Source organism: Pezoporus flaviventris, unplaced genomic scaffold, assembly GCF_033815535.1.
Source record: "Pezoporus flaviventris isolate CSIRO_AGI_PZ_B2104156 unplaced genomic scaffold, CSIRO_AGI_Pfla_v1 ptg000010l, whole genome shotgun sequence".
Classification (NCBI taxonomy): Eukaryota; Metazoa; Chordata; class Aves; order Psittaciformes; family Psittacidae; genus Pezoporus; species Pezoporus flaviventris.
Window position 1 is genome coordinate 1,035,891 of NW_026892558.1, and position 14,675 is coordinate 1,050,565.

Consider the following 14,675-nt stretch of genomic DNA (forward strand, 5'->3'; position numbering starts at 1 on the left):
TGGACTGGATGAGCTTCAAGGGCTTTTCCAACTTAATTGTATGGTTATATGAACCGGGAGATGACACAACCTGGCATCAGGAGGTCACTCAGCAGCACTGCACTGGAGCAAGGCCATGGAGACGCTGCCAGGGCTGGGCTCAGCCGTGGCCACCCAAACCAGCGCCCCACACTTCTATGAAGAGCTTCCCCCCAACACCTGCATCCGACAGAACCACCCCAGCGCCGGGCGCTGCCCCGGGACATCCCCATCCCTGGTACCTCCCATGGCTGAGACGCAGCGACCAAAGGGGACGGAACCCTCAGGGATGCTCCTGAAGCCGCCAGGTCCCCGGGCCCCCGTAACCCCCGGGGCCGGGGCTCCAGCCCCGTTCCCCGCTCAGAGCCGAGGCTCCGCAGCATGGAGCACTACGGACACCTAGCGGCACCGACCCGGGAGGCACCGCGCAGCGGCCCGGACCCCGCCGTGGGGCACGGCAGCGGCCATGGGGCTGCACCGGCCAGGCCTTGGTCACGCCTGTGTCCCATGGGAATGCCGATGGCAGCGCGGTGGGCAGGGGTCTGGCATGGGAGGGGCATCCCCCAACCCCTCGGGCAGCAGAGACCTCTTGACCCGGAGACAAGGCACAACCGTGAAAGTGGAAAGGTGCTGCTGGACACCAATGCAGACACAGCACGGACCAGCTCAGGATGGCTTCAGTGGTGCTGGTGCCAGGAGACCCAGCAACCACAGCAGCCACGAGCCCCATGTCCCATAAATTACAGAATCCCAGACTGGTTTGGGTTGGAGGGCCCTTAAAGCTCATCCAGCTCCAACCCCTGCCACGGGCAGGGACACCTTCCACTGGAGCAGCTTGCTCCAAGCCCCTGTGTCCAACCTGCCCTTGAACACTGCCAGGGATGGGGCAGCCACAGCTTCTCTGGGCACCCTGTGCCAGCGCCTCAGCACCCTCACAGCAAAGAGCTTCTGCCTAAGAGCTCATCTCAGTCTCCCCTCGGGCAGGTTAAAGCCATTCCCCTTGGCCTGTCCCTACATCCCTTGTCCCAAGCCCCTCTCCAGCTTTCCTGCAGCCCCTTCAGGCACTGGAGCTGCTCTCAGGTCTCCCCTTCAGGAGCCTTCTCCAGGCTGCCCCAGCCCAGCTCTCTCAGCCTGGCTCCAGAGCAGAGCTGCTCCAGCCCTCGCAGCATCTCCACGGCCTCCTCTGGCCTCGCTCCAACAGCTCCACGTCCCTCTTGTGCTGCTGCCCCAGAGCTGGATCAGGACTGCAGGGGGGGTCTCCCCATAGCGCAGCAGAGGGGCAGGATCCCCTCCCTGAGCTGCTGCTCACGCTCTGGGGGTGCAGCCGAGCACACGGGGGGGTTCTGGGCCCAAGCGCTCACTGAAGCCGGGTCATGGGGAGCTTCTCCTCACCCAGCACTCCAAGTCCTTCTCCTCAGGCTGCTCCATCCAGTCTCCCCCAGCCTGTGCCTGTGCTGGGGACTGCATTATGGATGGAACTGAACTCCCATGCACAGGACAGCAATCTCATACCAACACATGCAACTGCAGAGCCCTGGCTCTTGCTCCAAGCCAAAAACACACAGAGCTTGGCTGCTGGCTTAAAGTAAGTAATTTCCATTAATAACACCACCAACAGACCTGTTGTGCTCCACCAGGTTAAACCAGACAGGTACCTGCGTGCCTCTGGTCACCCAGGGATCCTACCACACTGGACACACACTTGTCTTTGCGTTCAATGCTGGTTGCACCCAAGTATCCACACAGAGGATGCTGAGGAAAGGATGCTCCGAAACCGCAGCCCTGACCCAGCTCCAGACCGTGGCTATCAGCTCTGACAGCCAGACACAAACAGGGTAAACACTCTCCACTGAAGGCAATAAAGAAGCCGAAGACTTGACTCTTTAACCTTTTTTAATCAAAAACATACTCTGTTACAGAATTTCAGGAAAGTTAACTACAGTATATTATCCACAAACTAGGTCTAATGAAAAACATACAGTAAGCTACAAAGGAACTACTGGGAATTCCGTTGACCGCTTATCAAAAGGCAATGGCTGAAAGCAGAAACGCTTAGCTAGGCTTTCGTGCTAAAAAAAAACCTCTCATGGTGAGTTTTGGGTTCTGGTGCTTTCCAGCTCTCAACCCGGCTCAATCAGAGCTTCGTGGTGGTACCAAACTTCACCAAGACACAGGAAAAGGTACCGGAACAGGAAAGCACTGGGTGATTCTGGTGAGCTCGGAAGGCTCAAGTACTGTAAATTTAGGAGTGATGGTACCAAGGCACAACAGCAGCCAACAGTGCCAGAATCTCTTAGGTTTTCACGGGCAGCAGCTCTGCTTTCCACCAGGTCTCACCAAGCGAGAAGCCAGGGCAGCTCCTGGGGACCTCAGCAGCCCCAAACACACGCTCACACCCCCCTGATCCCTTCAGAAACGCTGTCGAGCAGAGCAGAGCATTCTGGAGGTGGTGATGTGACAGAAGAGTACACACAGCACCCATCTCCCCCATGACTGCTGGAGAAATGCTTTCCATTGGTTTCCCTTTCCTGCCCAGGAACAAGGAGATGAGTAAACTGCAACAGGGGAAGGAGCGACCAGCTTAGTGCTCATGAGTAACATGCACACCTAAGATCGGGAACTTGCAAATCTCAGTCCCAACCACAGCACTGTGCCCCCCAAAAACCTGCTGCGAGTCATGGAAATGCTCCTGGCATATGCAGGGCCAGGCAAGTCTATCGCTTTTAATGTTTATGTCTTTTAAAACAACAAAAAAGAAAGTCACCTCCCAAAAACTGTGTCCTTCTCAATACCTGACAACGAAACATCTCGCAACTTTAGAGCAGATGCGAAGTAGCTTGAGGCCTGACGGGAGGAGGGTGGGGAGGAAAGAGGATTTCTTAGACCAAGCCTGAATCCCACTTAGAGGCAGACCCATCTGGCTCTCTTTTAACTGGCTGCATTAGAGAAGTGACCAGCGAGCCCAGTCACCCTGCGCAGCAGAGTACAGACGCAGGTCAAGGAGACAGTCCTTTCTAAAGCGCTTACTCTTCCAAGAAGAGATTAGAGAGGTGTCAATAAAGACCACCACCAAGACGTAAACAACATTTGAAGGGTTCAGGGGCAGGAGCTCCCCTATACACACTGGCATTGGAATTGTTTTCAATGGTTCCTAGTAAAAGAACTGAGGCAGTCATTCCTGAGCTACGCAGAGAGGATGCTGTCGTCGTTGGAAGTGTCACAAGAAGATGGTCTCAAAGGTAAGGCACAGGAGTTGGACACAGGTTCAATGACTACTGCTGCTACAGACCTGTTCTGTGGCTGGGAGAGACTGTCTTGTCTCCTCTGTACTTGAGGTCTCCATCTATAAAGCAGCCAGAGCTCTTCCCCGGTCTCCTGTAGGCATAAGCTGTTAATGAAGTGATTTGTATCACAGAGGGGAGTCCAGTTAGTGTTCCTGTTAGAACTGAGTAACTTAAAACCATTCCAGCATAAAAGGCTTCCTCTCCTACACCTCTACTCTGTGTTAACTTCAAACGCCCTCGCTTTCAATAACACACAATAACACCGCTTACAATAACACGGCTAAAGCCGGCTAAAGCTTCCGGTGCTAATCGCAGCTCTTCAGTGAAATTACACAGTGCCCCACGCACAATGCTGGGCTTGAGGAGCACGTAAGTGAGGGTGAGAAGCACAGGGGTGATTACTTCACCGAGAGAAGTCAGCAGAGCAGGCACAGGCACAGGATCACAAGCAGGAGACTGCTGGTTGAAAAATGTACTTGTTGAGCTCACTGAACCTGAGACATTCAGAGCTGAAGAGATGCGACTCCGACATCCCTGCCTACGGCACGTATGGGGACCGTCACGGCTGTCAAGGAGCTGTAGCTCTTCCTTGAATCTGAGAAAGAGATGTAAACGCAGGACTGTCAGAGATTCAATGTGTTGCTGCTGAAGGGTTTCCAATTCGCTATGTGCTGCCTTCTATGCCTCGTGGTAAGAAATAAAAGCACAGAAATTACATTAAAGGTGTATTAAAAACTATGTCTCTCATTTTGCCCTTCAACAGTTACAGCTGCACCTTATCAGTAATGGCCTGCTGGAGAAGATGAATGCCATTTCAGTATCTTTACTGACTTACTTACACGATGTTCAGGTTTCTCATGTGGAGCCTGATTTCTTGGTTCCAATAAACTCATATGACATTATTTTGTTGCTCTATCCTGAACATTCCTGGCCATCTAAATACAACACCAGGGGTACCATTCACTGCAGGTAGAGGCTTAAGGAGATTTGAAAAACATCTGCAAAAAGAGAAGTACTCTTTAACAGCTGAATTCTTTCCGACTGTAATAGAGGCAAGAAAATCAACAACCTTTCCCAGTTTTATCAAAATTTGGCACAATCAAAATGAGAGCAACTGGTACAAAAGGTTTTCTGTGAAGTAGCCATACACAGATCAGTCATCCACCAAGATGAGCACCTTGGAAAACCACTAAGTTAAACAGAGCATAAGCACATGGCCTCCTAACCAAACAAACGGTCTATTACAAGAAATTGATCAGACAGAAGGCACTTCCCAAAACCTGAGGAATCTCGAACCCCACTGTAAGAGCAGGACTGGCAATTCAAAGGGGAGGCTGGCAAGAAGAATGTGTGGTCAGATTTTCATTTCTTCCCCCAGATCAAGTTTTCAGTTGTGGATGAAGTGTTACTGAGCTGCAGGTTAATAAGCTTCTCTGAGGATGTAGTCAGAAGCCTCTAATCACAGTGCTCTTCAAGAAGCTTGCTTTTCAGACAAACTGCATCATTAAGAAAGAGAAATGAAAAAGGTTTTAAACCGAAAGCCTTGAGAAAAGCAAACACTGTTTTTCCAAACACCAAGAAGTTGCTGCAAAGAGGTGAAAAAACCCACCCAACAATGATCTCATTAGAGGCAAGTCTGAAGAAGGCAACACTGTTAATGAAAATACAGAGAAAACTCATCCATTTCTGGCTGTTGCTAAGACAGAAACAGTGACTGCTGACTGCCTTCCTAAGAATGTCAGCACACGGGGAAAGCAGCACCTAAGCACTGTGTGTCACAGCCCTAAGCAGATTCCTGAAACTATGCAAGAAACTTGGCAAAAAGCTTCCGAATAATCTCTTCCAAGTCTTCTACTTATGTTAACCACTACAGCTGTGCTGCCAGGTCGGCTCAGAACAGCATGACAGGCAGACCAAACAGGCATGGCTTGAGAGATTTAAGCTGGAGTCTACGTACTTCTAAGCCTGCTTAACTGAGCTCTCTACACATACATGGGAGAAAATAAGGAATTCCTGCTCTCTCCTCATGCCCCATCAAAGAGCCAAAGCACATACCCTCAGGACACACTTCCATCGAGAAGCAGTGAAAGGAAGAAAAACTGGACTGGCTTCATGGCCAAGAAAAATTCCTACCACTACTGGCTGCTGCTGCTCATCTTGCAAAGGACATTAATTCATCACTCCAGATCAATGATTTCATGGTGCAAAATTACATAACAGAAGCAAATTAAATTTATAAAAATCAGGGTTTTCATAATTTTATTTATACTATTAGCTAGAGAGAAAGCATACATATTGTATCTGTCATACAGTCAATACATTTGCAGGTTTTTTTCTACTGTAAATTCTCTATACAAAGTCATTGCCAATTGATACGGTCATTGATGGCATAGGGCTTAAAATAACCGAGAGGTATAAAAACAAGTTTGCCATCTTGCCCTGAGTGTAAATGGTGAACAGATACAAAAAACCAAATCCTAAATATTGATGTGTTATTATTATACATGATTTAATGGTATATGCAAGTAAAAAGAATCATGCAACTTTTTAAAATACCTGCCAGGTTTTACTTGAGTAAAATCACAGAAGTCAGTAGTAATTATGAAAATATGTTCCTGCCATTAGGTACTCGATATGCAATTTCAGTGGCAACTTCAGTGGGAGACTGGGTATTTCATGTTAGGTCTGAGTGCCAGCACTGAAAGTATCCATTTCCTTTAGTGTTTTAAAACTCATGTGTCAATATAAATAAAAATCTAAAGATATCTTTTTTAAAAACTAGTGAAGGAAAAGCCACGTTTCTTTTCCTTGGTATTTCAGATCAATGCCAACAACGTATGTCTCATCCCTCAATTTTTGGCAGCTTCTATGTTTTAATCTGGAAAAATCATAAGATAGTCAACAAAATAAAGAAGTCTTCTGTTAACCATTGTTCCCTAAAAAGAACACCACAAATCAGTCTGAATTGTAAAGCTGCTATAAGGTAAATGCTTGTAACTACTAGAAGGAATTTTCAGATATAAATATATATATAATATATATTCTGCATACAAAAGGCTCCTGTGAGGCTTATCACCAAGATGCCACAATAGAGAAGGAAAATTTTCGCAGGGAACAAACCCAACACTGTGAAGTCTCTATAAGGCATTTACCTTTCACTTTAAGCCCTGTATTACAACATTTAAGTTCTGAAAATAACTGAAATTCAAATTCCGCATGTTCAGTTTCTTTCTGCTAAGAGCAAGGCGGCAAACGCATTTTTAAAACCTGTTTTAAGAAGATTAAGCAGAACAAAAGTAAAATATATCTTCAGGTTATAAACAGAATTGTATTTTACAATCCACCATCCTCACAATATAATGGCCCACAGCAGTGCAGCACAAGGATCTCAGTCTAAAGGTTGTGGGTCTGCAATAGGCATGGTATGAAGTACTTCATCTAGAAGCTGGAGCGCACGGTGTAAGTGAATTTCAATCCAGCACGGTGTCTCTTTGATGCTCTGCCTTGGGTAATCAGGTCCCCAACCTTTCACAAAACTCATCCTGAGTATGCATAAGCGGCGAAGATCATCTACACCAATTCCAGCAGCAGCTGACAAACCTAAACAGGAGAGGTTTCATCAAGTAAGTGTTCATGGATATGTTCTTCCATTATCTGTTTTAGCCACTCATGTTTGTTTGGGTCTTCCTTCACGTACAGTTCCGTCTCACCACAACCAAAGCCAATCCATATTTCTAGATCTCTGCTATCACAAATCATAGAATCACAGAATGTTTTGGGTTGGAAAGAACCTTAAGATTGCCCAGTCCCAACTGCCTGCCATGGGCAGGGATGCCTCACACTAGACTGTGTCACCCAAGACTCTCTCCAACCCGGCCCTGAACACTGCCAGGGATGGAACATAGCAATCATTTTGCATTTCTTTTAATTAGTTGTTTTTTCATCATTCTTCAACTTTGAAAGGGTGCTGAAATACTGAATCTCTTATGATAAAGCAGACATGATGAAACCCAGTATCTTACACGATACAATGCATGTAAACCTTATTCAGGAAATACAGTCAGAAAACACTTATTCTTGAGGTTTGTCAAATGTTGCATTTTCAACACAGAACTCAGGCTTACCCCCTGCAAGAAGCTGGATTAACAAATGACACTACTTATATCTAATAAAAAGATTAATAGAGCTGGCAAACTTCAAATCACATATACGGCTAAGACAAAAAGTTACATACAATCCCCAAATGCCCTCAGTGACTTGTAGGATAGCCAAAAAGAGCCACATGGAATCCAGAAAATGCTATGGCACACAACAAGAAATTCTTTACTGTGAGGGTGGTGAGGCACTGGAACAAGCTGCCCAGAGAAGTGGTAAATGCTCCATCCCTGGGAGTGTTCAGTGCCAGGTTGGACACAGCCTTGGGTGACAAGGTCTACTGCGAGATGTCCCTGCCCATGGCAGGGGGTTGGAACTAGATGATCTTAAGGTCTTTTCCAACCCTAACTATTCCATGATTCTACGATTCTATAAAGCAGCCTGAGACATGGAAGTACTTAATGCTCTTAAAAAGTACTTAGGTACAAGTTTAAGGATCTAGAATTTAGTAATTAAGAAAACTTTACCCCAGAATAACTTAAAAAGAAAAAAAAACCCCACACAAAAAAAAAACCACCACTAAACACCGTCACACTCTCTTCTTCCTCGTCTCAAGAATCCTAGTATTATGTTTCCCTAAACCTAGACAAGGACTTTGTTGCCCAGTAATTCCATTGTTTTGAACACCATTTTCATGAGATCAGATCTCAAAGACTATTTTTTCAAAAGCTTTAGTCTAAGCAGCCCCAAAGTATCTTTGTTTAAAGTAACAGGGTACACTATTCCACCTTGCATAGAATGTGTTCTCCATTGTACTGCAAAAATTGAAGTGGATCTGCTTATTGTACTCCAAGAAATACAGTAAGTACTTCTTAATAAGCAGTACAATAAGCAGCCACTTCTATATCCAATATTACCTGAAGACTACAGAGTGAAAACTGGTGTGTAGAGAAGGTTAGAAGTGGATGAATACAGAGTGATCACAATGCCACCCAGCCCCATCTTGCCTCAGTCATGCTACCTCACTTGCACTTTCCTTGTGCTGTTCTGGGGGCAGCAGGTGGATGGGTGCTGTTAAAAGGGGGAGCTCTGTTATTTATTTTCAGGTAAGGAATAAAGGAGACCAAGCAGTTAATGTACTTACTAATGGCTGGGGCTATTCCACCTACTGAACCTGGTCCAGGGATGTTTCCTGCTACCGCTGCAGCCTGAGCGGCAGCAGCAGCTTGGGCAGTGGCAGCCTGCTGTTGCATCTGACGATGGCACTGGCGCAAGTCAAACACCTTTAAAAAAAAGAAAATATCAAATTACACAGACTTACAGAAATCAGTGAAGGAAAAAATTCCTCATCTCCCATCCCCAGTAATCTGGAAAACTCTGCTTTCCCAAAGCAAATCCTACAGTCTCACCATACACTTAGGTAAAGCAAATCTTCCCTTACTAGTTTTATTTCTAACAGATTAAAGCTGATTTTTAAACACTCTTCATGTTACCACACTGGCAATTCCAGAACCTGGCTGAGCTGAGCAGGCTGCAGAAGTAGCTTGTGTGGAAGTGACCGCAGGATCAAAGTCTGAAGGATGCTACATGCTGATAAAATACCAACTTTTCAGTTAAATCCCAGTATTTCCACAAAATAGGCATATAAATAAAAATGGAAACCAGCAATTCCTGCTTAACTTTGTCAGACTTCATTCTTCACTGCTTCATGGAAATGTGTTACTGTATTTAAAAGAAACACTGATAATCAATCGGCCTGAGGTTTCAGTAGCTAGATCCTGGGTTGGTAGCATTCTCCATCTTTGTGATCAGGCTTGGCACTAATGTATACAGGAATTCTGTTCTCATACTAGAAACCTTGTATATAGAGGCTGATGGGGTTTCTTTCACCTTCATTACACAACCTGCCTGCAAAACTGAGGATTAAAAATAAATAACTGCAAACTTCAAGTAGTTTCTCTCTAATTCAAGAATTACTTTTTTTACAAGTGTGACTTGTGCTAAATAAAGTTTCATGTCTGACAGAGGCACCTCCAAGTAACAATCTGTTGAAAATAATTTGTTTCCATGCAACTTAAGTGGCCCCTGGATCACTTCAGGTTCATGAAGTGGATCACTTCAACACACACTTTACACTCTGCACTTTCCCAACTCTTCTTGCTTTGGAGGTAAAGAAACAGATAACCTATGGTAAAAAATTTAGTAGCAGTTAATTTAAAATTGTAAGGCTAAAAATATAAAAACCCGCTATTAAGACTGTGATGAAATACAAAATCAGTCATTTCTGTAGTAGCTAGATGATGCTTTCATTTTAGAGTAATTTTAAAAACTCAAGAGAGCTGTCAAATGGAAACTTTAAGGCTTTTTTTAAAGGATAATCAAAAACAAAGTTACATTTATTTCAGTATCTCATTGCTTTCCCAACACATACCAGAACCAAATGCTATTTCCCTCACAATTTTCATCCAGGAACATCAAACTAACCTTTATATATGCACTTGGGTAAATCTTGTGAACAGCATCCCCTGGAGCACGCCCTGCTTCTCTATCCAGGTAGTAACTCTGGACGAAGACCGCGTGGTCACTGAGGCATCTAACCCACACGTCACCTTCCCCTTTGCACTCCAGCTGCACTCCCTTACCTATGTGCAACCTTAAAAAGAAAAACAGGTACAATGCACCCATGTATGCATACTATAAATCACACCTTTACTAAAAAAGCCTAGGTCTCCAGCAGTCATCTGTGGTGCCTTAACTTACACCCCATTCACCCAAGGATTTCAAATTCTAATTATTATCTGAGGTATAAGTTAGTAGATAGTTACACAAAATCAGTACAGTAAAAAATACTGTAATACCATGCAAATGGTCTATATGAAACAGAATGCAGAAACTGTGATATCTGAGTAGCAGCTACTGCACTCGCTGACAGTACAGAGACAGGATACCAAACACATTCAGCTCTGTTCAGAAGTGGAAAATCACCCACAAGTACTCCAGCACAGAAAGTCACTCAAGTACATACACAAAGCCACATTTTAATGCAGAACTGTTTGCTCATTTGGATCACATTACAGCAATCTAGCATCTTACTTGTCACAATGCAAATCTGTGCTTGTCACAATGCACATTTCTGAAGACATGGAATAATTTTCTTCTTTTTTTTGTTTCAAAGAGGGGAAAAAAAAAAAAAAGCTGCAAGATGGCTTCAGTTCTCTGTGATTCCACAAAGCCTAGCACGTGCATGGTGAGAATGAATGAAAATCCAAATAGCTCTCCATCAATGCTTCTTTGCTCCTCTGACAAATCTATATATTGCTACTATTCTCACATCATTCTCTGGTGTGGAGAGCTAATATTCAGCCTGCATACATAATGGCACGGGTTTCTAATTTTATCCCTGACAGCAGAGCCTTTGAGAGCAATGAAAAGCAACGTGCTTCTGCAAAGCACTGAGGGTCTTTGTCACGCAGTTCACATTCTGAATGCCTAACCGCAGTGGCCTAGAAAGATACACTCTGCTGCAGTTAATTCAGTTAAAAGAAACATACCATACTTGTAGTTTGAAAAGGGAGGCACGAACTGAAGGCAGAAACAAAATGTTATCAAATACCACAGACAGCTGGAGCTTTTGAGATGTGCGGATTACCTTGCTCTCTCAATGGCTTCTGTTCTATGCACGTTGGAAAGCTGGCCCAGGCAAAAGCGATCTCCTCCAGAAGGATCCACATATCCATCAACAGTCACAATCGGACAGCTTGAAGGGACCTTAAATGTTTCCCCAACTTGCACGTCCATTTCAAAATAAGCGATTGAACACCAATATTCTGGAGCTAAAGAATATATATGATTAACTGACCAAAATGCACAAAAAAAAAAAACCTAGAAACCCATTCCAGATAATCAATTAAGCCTTCTAAAACTGCATTTGTCATTCAGAGTATGAGTGTATATTCACATAAGCAAGTTCAGATACACAAAGGCATGTCTGCTAGCACAGAAAAATGCTACATACTACAACGAACAGGGGCTTGTCATTTTTGAGCACACACTGATGTGAAGAGGTTTTGTAGTTAAGACCTTACAAGTCTCTGTACAGTTTATAATTCCAGTTAGATTTTGTAAGCCATCTGCATTCCTGCACCTTCTAACTATTGCCTGATTTTGTTCTTTAACGTAAAGAAGTAATACATTGTATGAAACCCAAAACTTTGGGTTTCATACATTGTATGAAACTCAAGTAAGTGAGGAAACCTGACAAAACACCAAGTAACTTTATATACATACACCAGCTGCTTGTGTGCTACCTGGGAGCAATTGGCTTCTCAAGCCTTCCACACAGCTTACTGTGTTTGCTTTCAGGTGTTAAGAGTTTTTCTCTTCAGACATACTAAAACCTAAAGTTGGCATAAGCTGAAGTCGCTGGAGATTTTGGGGACTCAGCCCCTTTGCTGACTACAAGGCCACATTTCCACAAAAGGCTAACACAGCAGTTTGCAGGGGAGGACAAAGAAAATCAGCACTACAATGACCTCAAAACAGGATAAGCAGAAAAGGACCTAAACACAACAGCCTGATAAGCCAGGAGCAAAAAACCATCTCCAGGGCCTTGACAGGTATTCATTCCTTACAAAGAGCTGCACACCTACTCTCCTGAAGAAATTGTTGTTCTGGTTTTATTAGGAAAGAATAAACCAAGGTGCCTGAATTCCTTTAAATTATTTTATCTTCAAATGAATACTCATGTCTCCAAAGGTGAAACCAATAGCTCAATCAGCAGGGTGAAAGAGACATACTAAATAAAATAAAACACAATTTAGCTACAGTTAAGTTCAGCCAGCAGTTATTACAGTTTTATTTCTGGTACTGATTTAGTCACTTTTCAATGAACAAACAATTTAAAATTTCAAGCTCTTCACCTACGCAGCTTTCCTGTGCAGCAACAGCTTTGCTGTTGTTAAAAACAGAGTATCACCTTGTACCTGCAATGGAGCTAGCTTGTACTGCAAGACAAGACCTCCTTGGTTCCATGAACTGCTACATTAATGAAGACTCCTGGAAAGAGCAAGGCTCTACACAGAGGCCCAAAGAGGAACTTGAGCACCAAAATGCAAGGACAATACCTATCTTTCAGTCTATCTGGCTGTGAAGATAGACTTCTAGATCATGGATGAGAGAGGGCTCTGGCATGACCTAAGGTCCATGATGGTCCTAAGCAAGCAGAAAGTACAACTTCAGGCACCCTGCAAAGGTTATGATCAAGGATATTCAGAGCTCAGACACCTCCAATATAGGTTTGAGGACTGCAGTTCTTGACTTAGGCATCTAAACTGAATTCAGTTTGCAGCCTATGTCACCATTCCAAAAGAGACATCTGAATTCAAAAGACCACAAAACAGGGTTTTTTCCTTCCTTCCCTTTTGAATATATATCTCAAATTTTAGAGTATTTGATACCAAAAATACCCAAACAAATACACAAAGAAAAAAATCAACAGACTCAAACCAGAAAGTTACTAGCTTCCACAACATTAGCATTACATGTTAGATTTTACTCACCAGGATGATTTGATATAGGAGGCTGGAATGCAAGTTCATTGTGAACTGGCCCTTTAAGAGAAAACATGCAATTTGTTTTACATGAGAAAAAGCAAGGTTTTCTTTCTTAACTTGTTTTCCTATAAAAAGACACCTGTGAGGATGCCAGATGTTACAAATCCCAGTAGTTTCTGAATCAACTGGCCAAATCTGACCAGGGATAAAATGCTCACAAAAGAATTACTCTCTTAGTGGTTTCCTAAAAATCTGGGAGTAGAGCAAAGAGCTCCATTAGTATCCCAGGAGGAAAGACTCCATGCTGCTCAAGACAGAACCAGCTCCAGGAGAGAGCAGAAACCAGATGTAGCACAGAGATGTAATAGAAATAGGACCCAAGCCCCACATCTGCCTTCAAGTTAGTCAAGGAGAAAACCATTGTATAGAGGCACGTGATATAAATCTGTCAGAAACCATCACAGAACAAATTACCTAGCATGCTGTGGGCTTGACCATGAGAAACACTCCCCGAAGATGGACAGAAACCCAATAGAACTCATTTTCTAAAGACAAAAATACTGAATACAGCCTTGGTCAGTTTACTCTCTCCACTTTCAAAACCTAAAAGTCCCTTTCAGGCAGCGGAGAACAAGAAAAAAAAGACTTAAACATAGTATTATAAGTAACAGTAGCTTTTGCAACAAGATGTCAAAACAGGCACAACGCTGGTAGGTGTCAAAACATGCAACTCTCTCAAGTGAGAAACGGCAGCAGCCAAGAAAAGCTCTATGCGGTATCACTAGCCAGTTACAAATATTAATTATAGAAAGATCATGCACTGAGGAGTATTTATAGAGTATCTACAGCACCACTGAAGTTTTTACATCCTGGTACTTCTGACAAATACAAGATAAATGAAGTGGGATCCTAACAGAACAATTAACTTCACCGTACCTAAACCACAATTTTTGTGATAGACAGAAGGTGAGAAGTCTTTCTGACATTAACTTACCATGTATTCTCCCCTCCACTAACAAATACTGCTGCAAACAGCTGATCCGGTTCAGTACTGTATTAGGAAATAAGGAATTGCTCTACCTTTTTGCCACAAAATTTAGAAAAACTTGTATTTGGGTGGGGATTTTTTGCACTATACTCTGTATATGGCATATACTGTGCTAGACACTTGCCCTAAAAGTTTTATCGCTACTTTTTTCCATGACCTCCTGCACCTTACAACAAGCTGTTGTGGTCCTACTTCAGATAAAAAATCATTTTCAAGTTTGTGTGCCAAATGTAGCCATCAATCAGGCTGTGTTAAGACCATGCTTTACTACATGAGCTTTAGCAAAGTTCTTTCACACTGGCTAGTATACATGGACACAGGTCATTCAACGCTTTAATGCAGATTGCTACATCATTAAGACTTTACTTCAAAATTTCTAGAAAATAAACACAGCTGGGACCTTTCAAGTATTGAAAGAAAAATATCCAAACACCACATTCTGCATCAACTTCATCTGTCACAAAGAAAATATTTACTATTAGATTGCAAAGCTTTAGAATCAGAGGTTTAGAAAGGAAATTCCAGTTTTTCTCAGGTACAGTAAGACATCTATAACACAGACGGTACCAGTATACCTATCTGAATTTCTGATCTCTGCTGCTTTACCAGAGGAAAGTCTATCAAGCTCTTACATTTAACCATCAGAATATACTAAACACAGTAATGGTAGTTCTGTAA

The 14,675-nt window shown here is 43.4% G+C and overlaps 1 protein-coding gene across 3 annotated transcripts in view; it reads right to left on the reverse strand.

Annotated features, from left to right (window-relative positions):
- Positions 1 to 1,893: 1,893 nt before the first annotated feature.
- Positions 1,894 to 14,675, reverse strand: part of SMAD4 (SMAD family member 4) — a 29,228-nt gene continuing 16,446 nt past the window's right edge. For all 3 annotated transcript variants that reach the window (XM_061450466.1, XM_061450467.1, XM_061450465.1), the window contains 5 exons: positions 12,956 to 13,006; positions 11,047 to 11,230; positions 9,882 to 10,050; positions 8,542 to 8,680; positions 1,894 to 6,902 (listed from right to left, as the gene is read on the reverse strand). In XM_061450466.1, the coding sequence (XP_061306450.1) occupies positions 6,691 to 6,902; positions 8,542 to 8,680; positions 9,882 to 10,050; positions 11,047 to 11,230; positions 12,956 to 13,006 (755 nt within the window). In that variant the 3' untranslated portion in view covers positions 1,894 to 6,690. The remainder of the gene's footprint in view (positions 6,903 to 8,541; positions 8,681 to 9,881; positions 10,051 to 11,046; positions 11,231 to 12,955; positions 13,007 to 14,675) is intronic.